General features: G+C 41.1%; 1 protein-coding gene across 4 annotated transcripts in view; it reads left to right on the top strand.

Annotated features, from left to right (window-relative positions):
- Window positions 1–4,357: 4,357 nt before the first annotated feature.
- Window positions 4,358–17,852, top strand: part of LOC117212618 (tyrosine-protein phosphatase 10D) — a 45,832-nt gene continuing 32,337 nt past the window's right edge. For all 4 annotated transcript variants that reach the window (XM_033457545.1, XM_033457542.1, XM_033457544.1 and 1 more), the window contains exon 1: window positions 4,358–4,490. In XM_033457545.1, the coding sequence (XP_033313436.1) occupies window positions 4,392–4,490 (99 nt within the window). In that variant the 5' untranslated portion in view covers window positions 4,358–4,391. The remainder of the gene's footprint in view (window positions 4,491–17,852) is intronic.

Here is a 17,852-nt window from a genome sequence, read left to right as displayed (position 1 = left end):
TTAAAACCTTTTACACTTGAAAATCGACCCAACGATACATGTGATTTTAGGGTTATATGCAAACAAACAATCAACTAAATCTATTTATTTATCAAGGAAACAGATGAAGCGTTTCAATTCTTTTATTACGGAAGAAATATTACGCTTGCGCAATACGCACTTCCTTAAACAACAATATCATCGTCAATTTTAACTTGCTTATGTTGTCGTATCTTCGTCAAATTCATCGCCATTAGTCGCTTTACTTGTCACAGAGAAGTATATTAGAAAGTAGAGGCTTTTAACTACGTCCCTGAGTTTTACACGTCTTATCCTTCGGTTATGTAAATATCAGGTAGGTTCTAAGTTCAAAGATAGCGAACGAAAGTTTTAGTTTTAAGAAGAAGCGAGAGTAACAAACGAGAGTTGCAAACAGACAAAAAATTCAATGTAACTATGTATCGATAGAGACTTTATATTTTCTTTCCTTTCTACCTTAACGGCAAACATTTTTTATTCAAACGGTACAGGTAATTTATTTTTAGAGATTTCGATAAAAATTATTATCGTAAGCAAAAGCTATTTTAAAATTAATTGTAAAAGGAATTGTTCCATTTCTATAATGTAATATATGATTCGTTTCCAAGAATGTGCCAATACGTACCATGAAACGAACGACATTCGATAACTCGAAGAAGTCTACCAAAATTGTAAGACTCTTAAACATTTACGACATCTTTCTAATTTCGAACGTATTTCACCGGTAACTACGTAAATACTCGATTATTCCACGATATTTAACATACGAGTCGTCCAGTTTCACAGGAACATGTTGATCATCTTCAACAAACACTTTTAATCCTAAACACGTCATTTTTGTTATCAAACGTATGAAACGAAAATCTAAGTGCCGGGGAAAAAATTGTTTGTCTCGGTAAAGACGAAATCTAATCTGGAAGCGAACTTGACGAAAGGATCGTGAAGTAAGTCAACGAACCCACGCAGTTGAAGAACCAAGTATCTCTTTGGCAAGCTACGTTCCTGGCTACTAGTCTATACGCATACACGCGTACACGCATACACGACGGAACTCACAGAGAAACGTTCTATTGGGATAGGTAGCGAAGCAGCTCTAGTTGGAGGAACATACAGTGAGCGAGGGAGGAAACTCGGAGCGGCGAACATGGACGGGGACGATGGCGGCGCGGCGGTTCGTAGCAGCAGGGAATACAAAAGGTGGCGGTGGTGGGAGTACTAGGTTGGTGGCTCTAACTCGATGGTAGGGAACGACGGAAAGCGGCGAACGGGGCGGGGGAGGGAGAGGGAAAACGTTGGTGGTGGTGGCGGCTGCGTCGGGTATCCGGCCGGGGCAGTAGTCGGCGGTGATTCGAACGATGGTGAGACGAACGAGCGAGCGTGAGAGAGAGAGAGAAAGAGAGTGTGTGAGTGAGTGAGTGAGTGAGAGAGAGAGAGAGAGAGAGAGAGAGAGAACGAGAAAAACGGATGGAATGAAAAGGCAGTCAGGTTAGCCGTGCGACGGTGGGAGAGGCCAGGGACGAGGCAAGGCAAGCGATTTAGCTGCTGCTGGTTCGGCGAGCCCACGAGTTGGAGTGCCGTGAGAGTAGCCGAGGTCCTGTTGACCGTGCCTGCAGCGGGAGAGGCGTCATGAAAGCGCGCCAGTTGACCGAGTGCACCTCAGCTCGGACGAAATCGCGTATTTGTCGTCGTTGAAGCTACCTTGCCTCTCGATTTCTGCTTTCGTGGCAAGGATTCGACTCGTGGGCCTGCTGCTCCTGGCTGTCACGAGTTCCCTTCGTTCCGTGTAGTCTCGTTTCACAGTGCGAAATCTCGTTTTGCTGGTTGCTAGTTCGTTTTCACGCAGCAAGAATCCGGGATACGGCGACGGATGTGTGTCGGTCGACGATGAAACGTGTTCGATTTCGTTATTGCCAAGTCGTGTGTACTCGTTTCGCAGAGAATTTCACCGTTTAACAGTGTGTGGTGCGTGTTGTGCGCGACGGATTGATCACGTATGTTTTCGTTTACCTCTGACATCGACGCCCGTCAAGTTGGTGAAGCAGGACAACAGGTTCCTGCCCGACAAAGAAAAGAGGACGTACGTGCGATGGTTTTCGCGGTTTTCTCGTTTTCGTACGATATTCGTTGGATACCTATATCGAACAGTAGTTGTTATTGACATATTGATTTTGTTGGTACGGTACGCTCGTGTTCTTTGACACGTCGTGAATCGAGTTGAATCGGAAAAAATATGAAAACTCGTTTATATCAATCGGCAGACACGCCTATATCGGACGAAAGTATAAAACGTTCTTCGAGTTTCACATTTGATAACCACTCGACACCGTTCCCTAGCTGGCGTCTTTCACCTTGACGTTGAAACATCGAACGTACTGCCACGTTTCGGCTGATATTCTCATCATCGACCGGAATCGAGAGTGACAACCGTATGAAATTAACCAAACGATTTTGATTCGTTGTTCCAACGATCGTATCTTCGATTACAGCGACATACGGGGAAACGTTTCCCTTCGAATTTCGAAAAAATTCCCATTTTTCATACGTCTTAACTTAATTAGTTTCATTTGGAAATAGGATTCGATTCGAAGTAGAAAAAGTGCGCGATAAGGAGAGAAACGAAGTCACGCTGGACTGGCTGGAAGATCGATTCAAATTCACTCGGCGTTCTGTGACGTTCGTTATTTACATAATTGTACGACGTTAACGCAAGCTGTTTGGTAGACGAGAAGGGAAACGCGATAGCAGAAACAAGCTAAATAATTTTAGCGATTCATATTTTCATATCGTTAGCATTTTCTTTTCACAAAGTGAAATTACCTCGTCGTACATTCCATTTACTTTTAAAAGAAAGTATTCGATAGAAGAAAGCGTAAAAATAAACATGCTGATTTAATAAAAATTCATAATCGAATAATACCTTTTGTCGTAAGAAAAAGGAAAGAAAAAGGAGAAAGAGAGGAAGGAAAATATCAAAGGAGATTACAGGATATCGGAGAAAATTCTAGTCGTTTCGAGCGACTAGATTGCTAGAGAATATCGAGACAATCTCACGATTAATAACGGCGACACCTCAGATTTTGTAACGCTCGGTTCGTTACGTTGTCGTTGTCTCGGATGCAGAGGGTAGCATCCCTCCGGGTCGTTATTCCATTGCACGCGCCGAAGGGCTCGGAACGAGAAGCAATAGGAGCGCGGCGAGCAAGAAGAGGAGGAAGAAGAGCAGGAGCAGGAGCAGGAGGAGGAGGAGGAGGAGGAGGAGGAGGAGGAGGAGGAGGAGGAGGAGAAGGAGGAAGAGGAGGAGGAGCAGGAGAAGGAGGAAGAGGAGAAGAAGGATGAGGCTGAGTGTTATCTAGTTGGAACTGTTTCACGTTGCACGTTTCTCGAAGAGAAAAGATGATAGTGCACGATCTCGTTATCGAACGTTACATGCCTGTCGTCGACGAACGCATTTATCCGCGTGGTTCGTGCTAATTCGATCGGTCGTTTGATCGAAACGGCATGTCGTTGGTGCGATCGTGGTTCACCGATTTTCTAACTTGACGTTTCGTTCTCTTGGATTTGTAAACGAATCCTACAACTTGCCGAAGTAGGAAGGACAGAGAGGTCGTTGCTGGTTAATCCGAAGTTATCTTATATAGCGCATAGAGAACCGCGCAACGATCGTTGTAAAGCGAACGGTAGAAAATGTATGGGAAGTAGCGGAGGCAAGAGGCAAGAGGCAAGAGGCAAGAGGCAAGAGGCAAGAGGCAAGAGGCAAGAGGCAAGAGCCAAGAGACAAGAAAGCCAAGAGGCACGCATTCGTGACACACGGCGACACGTGGTTATCGTGTACCGTTTGCCTAGCTATAGCGTGTACAGCGAGCTAGCCGGAACAACGACAGAGGGGCGAGGGCAGAAGGAGAGGAGCGTTCCGGTTAGCCAAACTCGAGTCAGCTTGCCGATGGATATGGCAGCTGTCGTTCCCCTGGTTGTTTCTCCACGATTCCATCTCGCTCGACAAGCCTATCGTCGGCATCGTGCTACCCGCGAATCGAGCGAACAGGTATCGTCGCAAGGTGTTGTCCAGGCCGGGATACGCGACTCCTCGTGATAGCAGGTACGCGGCTTGCGAATCGCGGCAATCCACAGTGCGTGATCGATCGATCGACAGACACCACACGAGCGTTCCTCGCGCGCATTCTTAGTGACGGCCAAAGTGTTTGCCGACAGTGTGCGTGATATCGTGAGTTTCGGTGAATCGATCGTCGCGTGCAAGTAGGCCAGAGGAGAAGAGAAAGGGGGAGAATACCGTCGATCGAAAGAAGAAAGCTTCGAACTGCGAACAGAAGATCGAGAATCGCGCGTAATTCTATATATCTTGATAACCGTGCTGTATGATTTCGTCAAGGATGAAGGACGTGGCCGTCGATTCTCCGCGACCGATTTCCAGGCTTCGCGGCAACCTTCTTCTGCTTCTGACGTTACTCGCAGAGGTGAGTAGAATGGGTAAAATTGGGGTTTGGTGATCGTACGAATCTAGGACGTGTCGTTCGAACGCCTTTCTGTCACAGAATCCGCGCGTACGCAACAGTCTTGTATGTACACGAGATTGAAGTTCTTTGGAAGCGTAAACTTTTAGTCCGATTCCTCGATGAAGCAACTGTCTCGTGACTGTCGCAGCCACGGAAACTGTACTTTTCCATCTTTTCCAATTTTCACGTTGCTATTCGTTGTACCGATCTGCGATGAAAGTATATTCTATGGGTAAAACTAGTCTTTAGAACGATCGAAATTGTTCTTATTTTTTATCTATAATTTAAAGCTACCTTTGGAACGTATACATAGAAGCAGTATACACGTAAGGCCTCCCTCGCCATCGAAGTAATAATTCTACGAGTCATCGATAGTAATAGGTTCTTCTTCCTGACCGGATGGAATAGCTAGATTTCGATGGAAATTTACAAATTACCAGTTATTCGATTACATTGTTCGACGTTTCTTAAAGTATAGGAGTAAACGATCGATGAAAAATTGTGAAATTTATCCGAAAATGATCCGGATCTCTGTTATATTTGTTATAAATTCTTCTTTTCTAATTGCTAATCATTGTACCGATTCAATCGTCGGTATCGAACTGTTAGCTTACTGTTATCTAATTTCCAATGAAGTAGGTCCACGGCCTAAATATCGAGGTTTATCGGTATAACGAATCATTTAAATACGATAAATGATCGTGATCTCTGCAAAATATCTACTTGCGTTAAAGTACGCAACTACGAATGTAGATTTTGCACATGAGTACGTGTATGTGTATATAGAATTTCGAAATTAGTTTCGATCTTTACCAACGTAATCGTTATAATCGTTTGCTAAATTTTCGTGCAGCATATGTAACGGTAGGGTAAGGTTAGCGTTTATTTTAAACTATTTAAGTGTACGGTGTTTAAGAGTAGGCCGATTTTGGTTATAAAGAGTAAAGGGTGAAACTGCTTGCGTTTAACGTCGACGACCCCTCCTCGTCCAACGCAAACAAGTTTATCTTGATAATATGTATCATGAATATAATAACAAGAACAAGAACAACAACGCCAACGATAATGGTAATAATAATAATAATAATAAATATTCTCAGCTGTTGTTATTATAATTCAGTAGCGCGTGCGTATTACTTAATTTCTTCAAGTTGTTTTCTCGTTCATTTCACTAGTTGTCTCGTATAATATCTTCTCGCTGCTTCGGACAAGCTAACCATAGGAGTTATAGTCCGAATCGTTTTGTCGTTTGTCATATTTTCTTTTTAAGTTTGTTATATCTTTTGTTCGATCGTATCTATCCTTGTTGGATCTAAATCGCGCGTTATTTTCTCACGCCCTTTCGTTATTACATCGAAGTATTTGCAATACGCAACAAATTTGATTATTCTGCGCGAACGTTGCAGACGTTGAATTTTAAGACGTCGAAGTTTAAGTGCATTCGTAGAAGGTTTGTTCGTGGCCAAGCGTTTCGATACTTTCGCAAGCTACCGTAGATGGACGCGTGCATCGCGTTTCAGAAGAGAATAATATTTCTGCTATCAAATATTTTCGATCAAATATTTTCCCATCGTAGAGAATAAAATTAGCAGCGGATTTGTCGGTTGAAAAGTTGCCCAACTCGATAGTAGATTTCACGAGTTTCGCGATAGATGCGAATCGGATCTCGTCTCGAGCTGTGGTCAGCGATCGGTGAAGGGGAACACACGGTCGGTATCTAGTCTTCTTTTGCTCGGCTGATTCGTGTCTCCGGGTTGCGAAACTCGGTTGACTTTCCCAACGTGAGAGAACGTCGCCTCGTATCCGGTGCGATGTCCACTGACCTTTGATTTTCAATGATCCGTTCGACCGCGCGAACGTTGTTCGTGCAAACGTTGATGCACGCGTTTCAACGTCTCGACACGCTGGATTTCCATCGGTTTTGAAACGTTTCGTGTCGCGGAAGTTGCCAATTGCGAAATTTCCACCGGAATAATTTTCCGTTTGCCGCGAGAATTTTGCTTGGCGATTTTATTGAATGCTTCTTGTGCAAACTCGTCGCTCCCATATCCAGGCATATTGCTTTCGACCGCTCGCTTGTATCGATGTAATTGCCATTCGTATCCGATCTTATCCGGTGGCATTCGATGTTTTAGAGTTTGATAAGGCTGCGGGTTTCGTTTATGGTCTGATTAAGCGAGTTCCGCGAGTTGTTCGATTTAAAAAGATTGAGATAAGAATAGGAAAGCGCGTGGCTTTCGGATTATACTTTTTTTTTCATTTATTTATAGTTGCGTCAATTAGTGGCTTTCAGTCATTAACGACACGAAAGAATGAGAAGTTACGATTACATATTACCGTACAATTTAATTGCATTTTACGTAATTTACTAGTTCTTATATTCGTTTAACTCGCTTTTTTTGTATCAAATCGTTGTTTATAAGTGGAATATTTCTGCTGCGAAGGAAACGCACCGAAAGTAGTTTTTACTTTGTCATAAGACGAAATAGATTGCTTTCAACTAATTTCTATTTTATTTGTCTCTTTTAAGCAAATAATAAATACCTTGGATTTTACATATCGTGCTTTGTATATGTCGGAGATGAGAGGACACCGGAGCCTCCCCTCTGAAACTTTGGGAAAATCCATAAAAATTGTAATTAAAGTTTACAGCTGTAATTAAACAATTTGCCGTCATTCTAGCCAATTGTATTTATTTGAGAATTGTAACAACGAGCTTGGGCTCGAGGCGACAATCAGTCGCCGAACGTAGCCGCCGTCAACGGGACGAACGCTCCGTCCAACAAAAGTATGGAGTAATAATAATAGCCCTCGTTAAAAGAAATACCCGTACTCGACGGTAAACATTCCAACGGTTCCTTCGGGCAAAATGATTACCAGATGTCGATGTACCTACACAGCACAAGTCCAGCTAACCCGTGGACCCGCTATAAACCTTGGGATTTTGTTGATCAAGGTTCTTCAAACGGACAAGCAGTCTTTGTCCCAAATTGACCAATTAACAGCAGCGTCGATTTCCCTCGCTTCCCGAACGGAGACATCTCTCCACGAATCCGAGGATTTCGCGTTCTTAGACACACTCCGTCATAGTTTTCCCCGACAGCGTCACCGTGACGGAAAGTCTCTCTCGCTGGTGTACGAGCTCTTGGACTGGTTAACTAACGTCTTGCTATCAATTCCAGCTTAGACTTCGACGAAGGAATAAGCCTGCTAACCCGTTGGCCGCGGATTCGTTGTTGGACCTAGGTGTAGGACCGAGATTAGCTTCTCGAGTGTCTGATTACCGCGGTTACTTGTCAAATTCTGTAGTAGTGGTATTTGCACTAGTCGATGTCTTCTCGATTGCATAGCAACCATGTGTAGTTCAAACGAGGATTCGTTTCACGCCCCTAACCCTAATCATAATGAGAACTCGGCATATATATCTCAGTTGTAAACGATATAACCGAATTATCTTCGAACGTAATATTTGTTTCAATATCGTATATGTGTACACATTGTGTCACATTGATCAAACGAACAAACGAACAAACGAACAGACGAACAGACGAACAGACGAACAAACGAACAAACGAACGAACAAACAATATTTGTTCTTAGAATCGTTTTAATTTTCATTATTTTTCCATTGTACGTGTCTGAATTTGCATGCACGACGCGACGCCTGTGATAATGTACGTATACGTAAGACTGTAAAGAAATTGGTATTTCTGACGCAGTTCGGATAATAGTAATCGAAATTTACTCGAAGATATCGCGATATCAACGTCGGAAAACTTTTATTCAGGTACCTTAAATATCTCGAATGGTCATTTTTATCGACTTATCCTCTACGTATCCTCTCGTATACGTATCTGTTATTATCGATAATAGGGAAAATTTGATCTAGAAGGGTAAATACGATGGTGAACGTGACATCTTTTTCAAAGTCATGCGTTTCGAGATTTCAAGCTCATCGATGTTTTTTTAAACCGGACTATACATATAGTCTTATCATGACGGCGTTATATCGTAGCTAAGGTTAAGACCGATTCAAAGATTTATTTATAATACCGTGATATCCACGTGACGTTGAATACGAGGAACTCGGAAACGTTTGATAATAGCTGCGAATAATTCGATGACTACGATAGGCAGATCGGGGAAGGAAAATTTATTTCAACAAACGTTCGAAACGATCATCGTCCACTTTGATTGTCCGCGTTTCCGTGAACGATCAACCCACGACTCTGTTCATGTAACTTGCAGTTTTAGCGCGTTCTCGAATATTTTCAAACGTTGTAGAAATATCACGATAAACTGTTTGTTCGATTACGCTCCTCGCAAACAGACTGAAAGTTGTAAGATCGGGCAAACGCGCAGAATATCGAATAACAGACCGATCCGACGTTCTCCCAGTTTCGAACGTTTTGGTATCGAAGATCGCGTGAATATCATCTTGTTACGGACTTGTCTTAACCTCGGCTATATCTATATAATCTATATACGTAGACACGACGATAACAGTATACAGGCTGGTATTTAAAGGTTTAAAAGAATCATCGAAAAATCATCATTTGAAATATCGAAAAATATGACTTTGAGGATAATTTCACGATTACTATCGTATTTGCGATGTTAATCGAATGCTATGTCAAATAATGCTCTTCCTCTGACATTTTTTGTCATGTACAGCTGTGTGCATACATACATACACGTACATGCATGTATACATATTAAGGCATCGGCAGTACCTAGGGACCTATACATACATTCGTTAAATTATTCTTAATACCTCGAGACATTGCGCGTGTAAAGAGTTCTTTGAAGTATATTTCTTGGAATTATTTTCCTGCGATTAGCAAATAATATATATATACATATATATATATATATATATAAAGTAGAAAAATGCAAGATAACATTGTGCAAACGCTTTTATTTATCGATTAACGAGTACCGTGAAATCGTAGAATATCGTTGGAATAAATGAAAGTTCAAGCACGAAGGATTACTAGGTGTTTCACGGTTTATCGACTAAAGGAAAGTTTCTTTAGCGAAAGTACCGTTCTGCGAGCCCCGTGGCGAATGAAATCGCCATTCGTTCGATCGGACAACGCCCATTTCGATCGTTTTTAAAGACCAAGATATTGTTTATCGTTTTCGAATGTCGTTTCGCGTAGAAAATCGATGCTCGAGCGCCGAGCTGCTGCAAACTACTCTAGGTTATTCACGTATGCTGGTGCACGGTAACTAGGCTAAGTGAAAGTGAATAAAGCAACGATCGGCATAAACGCGATGCAAAGCGAATACCCGGGGTGCGGACGGACACGCGTTGAAGGGCAGAAAAAATCGTAGAATCTTCCTGAGTTTTACGGTATATCGAAACATTAGAACACTGTTGCCATTACGAGAGGATCAAAGTTGCGTTATAAACTACGGTAAATAATGTATATGGTACACGACAAAGTCGGTAGTTATTTTACTGTATAGTATATTATTCGTTAAACGTTATTTCTACACCATTTTAACGTTCTATTATAAGCTGTAGCAGGATGTACATCAGCAGTGAAAATGCGTCGTTTCAATTATTATAATTACCTGTCAGATCAAAGAAAGGTTATCTTAATAATTATTAAATATTCGGATAATCGTTCGCGCGGAAGTTTTTAACTCGATCGTGTATTTGGTTCGGTTTTCAGTTCGAAGATTTAAATATTTCGGCGAAATAACGGACGAAAAGTTATATTTCCAGACTACTTGCCGATCGTAACATCGTTCTTTGAATATAAATTTTATTCGCAGCCATCGTAAACGTTTATACTTTCCTTTAATTTTGTTTCAACAAATCAGGTGCATATTTTCGATTTACTCGAAAATAACGTTAACAAATTTAATCCTCTCTTTTTAACTTCAATTGTACAAAATGAATAGACTTGGCGTTCTTTTATTTGCCACATTTAAGATAAATTTATCAGTTTAATTTATTAGTTATTATTACGGTTTTAATAGGATAAGCTTTAATAGGAAAGTGTAGATTTTGAACGAAGAAAACGATCCATGGTGGTCTGTAAAACAAGTAATAAAATAATAATTAACTCGAGACTATGAGATAGAACCGATAAAGTAAAGGCCATCTGTTTCAATTTGTTGGAACGAGTTGGCCTTATGGACAAACGAGTACTTTTTTCTGTTTTTCGCCGTTCGTACGTAATTAAATGACTCCAACGATTTTGATATATAAATTGATCTTTGGATCGATCGCGATAATTAACGATCGGAAACGTTCGTAATTCCGATACTTTTGTACGAAAATGTTATAAAACTGGAAAATTTCTAATATTTCGCGTCGATGGTATTTCGAAAGGACCGCTTTCGTTAATTTTCCATCGAATCGGTGAAATCGAATGGCAAAATGATATGGATCGAATGGAACGCAAACTGAAATGTTATTAAGCTTCGATTAATTACGTACGTGTTCTCTTATACGTATATAATGTTTATATAAAGTAAAACGTCTGTTGTATAAACGTAAATATGATCGATGTTAATATATTTTCTACTCTTTTAAACTTTAAAGCGCGCTGAATCTTAAGACCGCGCGAGAAATCTTTCAACGAGTAGATAGATCGATAGGATACGAAAGATACGAGCTTTTCGGATTCTTTCGAGTAAATAAGAAAAGATTGATCGCATGGAAGTGGTAGACGACCATGTGGAAGCAGAGGTATAATGGGACATCGTCCTGCTAGCGTTCTACTCGAAGAAAGATCACGTTAGAAACGTATAATAGCTCACTGGACCATATATACTTTCTCTCGGAGTAACTTGCCGCATCTCAGAGCAGATGTTTAGAGGAGAACTCTACAGGCTTCATACAGATTTCTCGAATCGTCATCGAATCGTGTGCAAATCGAGCTGTGGATAAATGTTTTCCCTCGCCTTTTTTTCCTCGAAACGTCGCGTAGATCAAGACGTTGCGTCAGCTGTTATTCGCATATTCGTTTCTTCTTGCAACAGTATCGTTTCGATATTTTTTCACGAACGAGGACAGCTTGGTCGATGCAAAAGCGATTCCGCTCGTGTTCGCGAGCTAGCATGCGTATTGTTTGCGGTATTTTCGCTAGACGTGATGGGATTGAGAGAAAGCCGTGACATTATTGGCCCAGAATTCGGGGCTCATGACCGCGTGCTAATTTAAGTACTTGCTACGAGGACCCTGTCCGTCGAATGGATGGCAAATAACTGTGACGTATCGCGCTGTCGGCTTCAAATTGTGCGCGTTATATACGTTTACTGCTCGCTCTGCTCGCTGCTTACTGCTTACGATGTATTACGTCGCCGCGTGCACGTTTCGTTGGTCAATATACCGCGAAAGACTTCCGTCAGCACCATGTTTCTCATCGATATCGACCCGTCATCGAGCTAACAACAAAATTCTGTCTTTGAAAACATCTTGAGAAAACTTTTCATTGAAAATTCGTGCCGTCGTAAACGACGTTTATTCTCCGTTTGTTCTTCTTCGATATTTTATTCCTCCACTGTTTTGGATCTATCACGTTTCAATATCTACTTTCCCATCCAACGATGGATTTTTCGATAATTTCGATAATTCCCTCGATGAATCGATCTGATTTATCGTAAACGTTGTTCGGGGGCGGAATCACGTCTTTTCCTGCTCGTGCATGATATCATGATATGATACGAAGCTGGAATGCTTTGACAGACAACTGTATGACAATCTGTTTGTGACGCGTAGTAGTAAGATAATTACGAATAGACGCGAAAGGACCGTGTGAAATATATATAATTCGTTACGCTCTTTCGATTTAATGCATTTATTAGCACTTTCGAGAAATTAGATGGCAATGTAAAATATCAAATAAAATAAAGGCGCAACACTCGTTGGTAGAGGTATGAATGCTGAAAAATGGGAGAAACTCTCGGAACGATATATTTGAAAATAAAACTTGAAACGAAATTATTTGAAAAGATATAAAAATCCCGTTAGTTTTCGTGATCATTGAGTAAACGTGTATTTAGTTGGAAGAATAATCATCGGGATTAAAGTTGATACAAAACGAAAGAATTATAGTCGCGATCGTTTACGCTTTTACGATATTTACTCTACTTAATTTTGTTTTTCGATTCGTTTCCACGAGGCTTTGCTTTTATACGGTTATGCGTATAAAAGTAATCAGTTGCGCTCTCATAATTTTCTAATGGTTAGAGACATTGTCTCTAAAGTAAATGAGAAAAATAGCGACGCGAAGATTAGAAAGATAAATAAATAGATAAACGAAATATGTAGGTCATGCTTTGACGTAAAACTCGATTGTAATTTTCTTTGATACTTTGCGGAATATTATTATTTTTATAGATATTTTACAGATATTGGCAGTTGAATGATTATCGGCAGATGAAAATTATTATCAAGGTCGTTATTTCGCTATTTATCGTATTCGTTGTTTGCGGTTATTACTAAACTGTAAATTCTTACGAAAAATGTTCTGTTTGTCAACGCAAGATAAAATATAAAATAAAATCGAACGTACAACGTGCGATAAACGAACGAAGCACGCGTGCCGAATTATTCGGTGAACGTTTGGTAGGGAAACGGTTAATGTTTTAAAAGAGTCGTACAACGAGTGCTCTGATTTAGCCTGGCACGTTATCGGCTCGGAATTGTAACGATATCGAGATGGCCGTATTACGAGTAATGAGCGTGCACGTGACAAGCAATCAGTTTGCATTTAGTACGACGACAACGCGTGTACGCTATGCTCTTTATTCGTTGGTTCGCGTGTCGTGTAAAAGTTTTGCAACCTGCCAGTTGGATAGCGATGCAGAAATTCACGCGTATGCGCGCTCCACGTTCGTCGTTTATCGTGGAACGTTAAATACGCTTTGTTTTCGTATGTAATTCGATCGATACGTTACCGTATCCGAATGAATAAAAATTGCGTTTTTACAAAATTGCATATTAAATTCTTCTTAACTGTACGTACGTATAAGTATCGTTATCGTATCATAAGTAGGACGATTTTTCATTGAATTCTTTATATTCGTATTCTCTCTCTCCCTCTCTCTCTCTCTCTCTCTCTCTCTATCTCTTTGATTACTATTACGGAAAGGCAGAGCTTTAAATCGTCATATCTGTCGTTTAGAAATCTTAGGAAATTATCGAAAGAAAAAGAAAGGACAAGTTTTTCGTTATCGTTTTATATTCTACTTGCTCGCAATTATCGTGTTTACAATGTCGGCAATAGTACGACAACTAAGGTTGCAGAACTTCTTCTCAGTATGACCTTATATCGTTGATCGTTATTACTCTATTATCATTATTATCGATTATTATCATCTTCGTCATCGAGGTCGTTATTATTGTAGCTAGCTAGGATTTTGTTGGCGATTATAGCAGCAGGACCGTTGTAATTCGGCAGAATTTTTTACTCTTCCTTCCTTGAAACGTAAGAATCGATCGTCGCTACAAAGAGATGGTGATAACGCAACGGAGGAAATGCTGGCCGTAAGTGGAGCTCGGCGAAGCACCGGAACTTGGGTTGGACAGAGAATAGCGGTGCTGGAAAACGCGTGCAAGGGCAAGTGCAGAGGCAAGTGTGCAGAGGCTGCGTGTGGTTGGCCGTGGTCGCTCGTCGCTCTGCTACGTGTGTCTTGCATCCGGATGTGAGCTCGGAGTACATCCTGGTCTAGCCAGAGAGGATGCGGCCGCGTGCACAACGAAAATAGAGCAGACGGGAGAAATAAACGAGCAAACTACTCGACGCATCGCGTCGTACCGGGACCTCGCGCGTATCGCGTTGTCACGAGATCCAGCTACTCGCATGCCACACGAATAACTTTCGAGGAAAAGAAACGCGCGATCTCGAAAGAAACTTGAACGGCGCGAAGCAAAATTTTAATCGACCGAAAAACCTTATATTTAGTGTTTCATATTTGTTTTATAAGATAGAGCTACGATTAAGTAAATTCCAACTATTGGCCTGTTTCATAAGTAATTGGTTTTCACGTACTGGACAAAAATCACCACATCTTTTTTATCCTTTTCCTCGAGTCCCCCAATCAAGTTGCCCATTTGAATTTCATGAAATTTCGACGCTAACGATTTCCATTGTTTCGAACTTAACGCACCAGATAACCCAACAGTGGATTATCGTACAAATAAATTCGAAGTAATTTTTTGTCATTTATTCTCGCTGCGATTGCGTAAAGTAAATGGTAAACCGCATTCTTTGTTCCGCCTATGCTTACACTCTCGTTCACGGGTCAATCGGGACATCTGCTAGTTTCGTATGGAACGTAGTAAACGGACCTAGATGGTGGACGGAAAGATTTATCGATTGAGACTATGTGTTTGCGCGCCAACGATCCAAAATACGTGGTAAAGATATCGAAGAGTGAAAATAACGAACAACGAATTCAGGCCTACATCTTGAAGCGCGCAGTGAAAGTGCGCGCACACACGCGAGAATATTTGCGCATGTTTCGTTCGTCCTTCGATCCAAGTACCACGACCAAGGAAAATTTTAACCGATTAGTTACGAAATTCAGAGAAATTTTCCAAAATTTGAATCTGACTCCTGCAATCTCTACTTTACTCTACTTTACTCTCTATCTTTTGAAACGTCTACAAAGCTAACAATTTCGAGTGACACGTTTTAAAGAGTACGTACAATTCCTATGTGAGATATTTGTTGGTTAATGATTCTACGTCAAATAATTTAAGCGATATAAATCGAGTTTAAGCGACTGAAATAATTTAAACAAAATCGATGATGATCGTTTCGTTTGATCGCGAAAATCAGAAATCCAGCGCCCAATGAGATGCATCCTAGTTGTTCCAAGTGGATGATAAAAGAGTCGTTTAAACGTGTATACATAACGCAGACGTGAGAAAAAGGAACGATCGAAAGATCTCTCGTTCGGATCACCAGTCGGCTACTTTTCTTTTACACCCTGTGACATCAAAATTCTGGGATCCTTTTGACGCACGTGGTGCATCATTTGCATTTTTATCGCTCGCCATTCGATATCTACTTTTGTACGCGGAATACCCGCGCGAGTGAAAAAAATTGGACGATTTTCCACGCGTGGGAATATTCTGCAGTGGGAATTTCTAATTGGAGATTTTTAACGATACGAACGTCGATCTGAACGATAAGCGCGGAACCCGTTTGCCTTTGCCAAGTAGACAAATGCGATGAAAAGCGTTGTAAAGACGTTTGATTCGATTTCATTGGAGCGTATGCGATATCGAGCACGAAAAGAATACTCGACGGATATTAAAAATAATAAAAGCCGTCGAAAATAATATCAATATCGATATAATAGTTGAACAAATAAACAAAATATTTCCAAATATTTGTAGAATTTAAATTTCTTCGCCATCCAAGTTCATTTTCTACGAATTTCTACGGCCTTCGCTGTAGAACGATCCTCGAAACTCATTACCTGCTTATAATACTTTGCCACGAACGTCCCCAGATTTGCATACAATGTTTCGACTTATCGTAATGCAAACCGACGGATTTCGTTTCTCTCGTTCTTTGTATAAATTAACTTGCCTCGGATTATCGTTGTACAAATGCTGTATTTTTCAACTTTTATTTACAGCGTTTCGTCGGCGTAATTTTTCACTTTAAAAAGTGCGAACTTCTTTGGTGATCACGGTAGGTGGTTGCATCCTGTTCCTGTTCCTGGAAATTCGAAACGCTTTGACAACGCAACGTGCAACTTGGGTCGAACATCGGTCCTTTACCGCTTGGCCATTCCTTCGATGGTGTCGTAGATCGTGCGATAGAAACCTTCGTTCATTTGATTACCTGTTTCATTCGCATTTCGATCTAATACACGTCAGTCTATCGATGTGTTGACTTTCGTGTCTCAGCTTTAATCTTTTTTCTACTCTATCGTAATTTAATGCCTACGTTTCTCTCTATGATGCATTGGCACTTGTACGATCGGTACTCTTTCCAGTCCAGGAAGGTTAAGACGTTGTTCGACGTTTCTGGTCGTCTGTGCGCGTTCCTTTGTCACGAACAGCTTGCTCGGTTCTCAAGGGGACTGCCTTTCACTAATCTGCATCTGACGTGTCGGCAGACGATTTTTGTTTTTAAAGCCAGGACGTTTAACGTCAAACGTCAAGCGTAAAATTGTCAAACGGAAAAGGGTAAATTTCAACGCACCGCGTAAGATTTCTCGTCGCGTACGAGAGAGAAAAGGCGTTTCGATCGTTGGTGTTTGCGTGGATTAAAAGTGTTTTACGATTGGTCGAAGAACCGTTCTCCGCCGCCTCCGCTCTTTCGAAAGTGTGTGTGTGTGTGTGTGTGTGTGTGTGTGTGCGCGTATGTCCGCAAAGTTCCGTTACGCTGCGCATAATTGCGCGAGTCCAACTCAGACATCTGGAAACGCGTTTTGCGTGGGTACAATAGCTAGAACCATCGAGCTAACTACGTAGCTAGCGATATCGAATCTAACGACGTCTATCGGAAGAGTTGTCAGGGAACGCGGGTACCTTGCACGGCAATCTCTTGAAACGGATACTTGCACGTTCAGGTGAAAATCGTATTGGCGTTTCTTATTTGGCACGTGTACGACGAGAGATGGAGAGAAGTTTGCAGGAAAGGCTGAAACTTTGCATGGAAACTTTTGAAAGAAGACAGCTGAACGTTAAGATTTAATATTATTTTCTCTTAGATATGTACGTTTTCGATAAATACACGCAGAAAGAATAGACGATGGAATATGCAGTGAATTTTTCAATTTTCACGCTTGGTCCTCTCAAATATAATAATACTAATAATAACGGCTTTCGCCTATTCCAATCTCCTGTTTTTCCTATTTCTACCATATTCTATTTTACTTATTTCCTACTCTACCGTATATGCTCTAAACATTCTTTAAGTCTGATGATGATGATGTTGATGTTGATGTTGATGTTGATGTTGATGTTGATGTTGATGCTTCCACTTGCTATTCTCTCTAAAAAAATGTCGATAAATGTAAGTTGCTTCGAAACCACAATTACATATGAAAAATATGATGTTGCTGCAACTACGAATATCTTGCGATCTTAGGATCTTACGAATAACCGAAATATCGTTGTTTGGAAATCAATTACGTTGCATGCTCGTAGGGGCGATTACGTACATCTTTAATTACGCACAGCCAAAAGTTACAGGAGTGCGCGCGCGCGCGCTCACGCACATACCGTCAAAGTGGAACGCGCAGTGTACCAAACGCGTTTGGAAACCGTTTGCTTCTTGCATCGCGTTGCTCCTTTTCCGATTAATTATGTCACGGTTTCGTCACGGTTTCTATTTT

Source organism: Bombus bifarius, unplaced genomic scaffold (assembly GCF_011952205.1).
Source record: "Bombus bifarius isolate JDL3187 unplaced genomic scaffold, Bbif_JDL3187 scf7180000008334, whole genome shotgun sequence".
NCBI lineage: Eukaryota > Metazoa > Arthropoda > Insecta > Hymenoptera > Apidae > Bombus > Bombus bifarius.
Note: the sequence above shows the minus strand (reverse complement) of the source record. Positions and strands in the feature narration are given on the sequence as shown.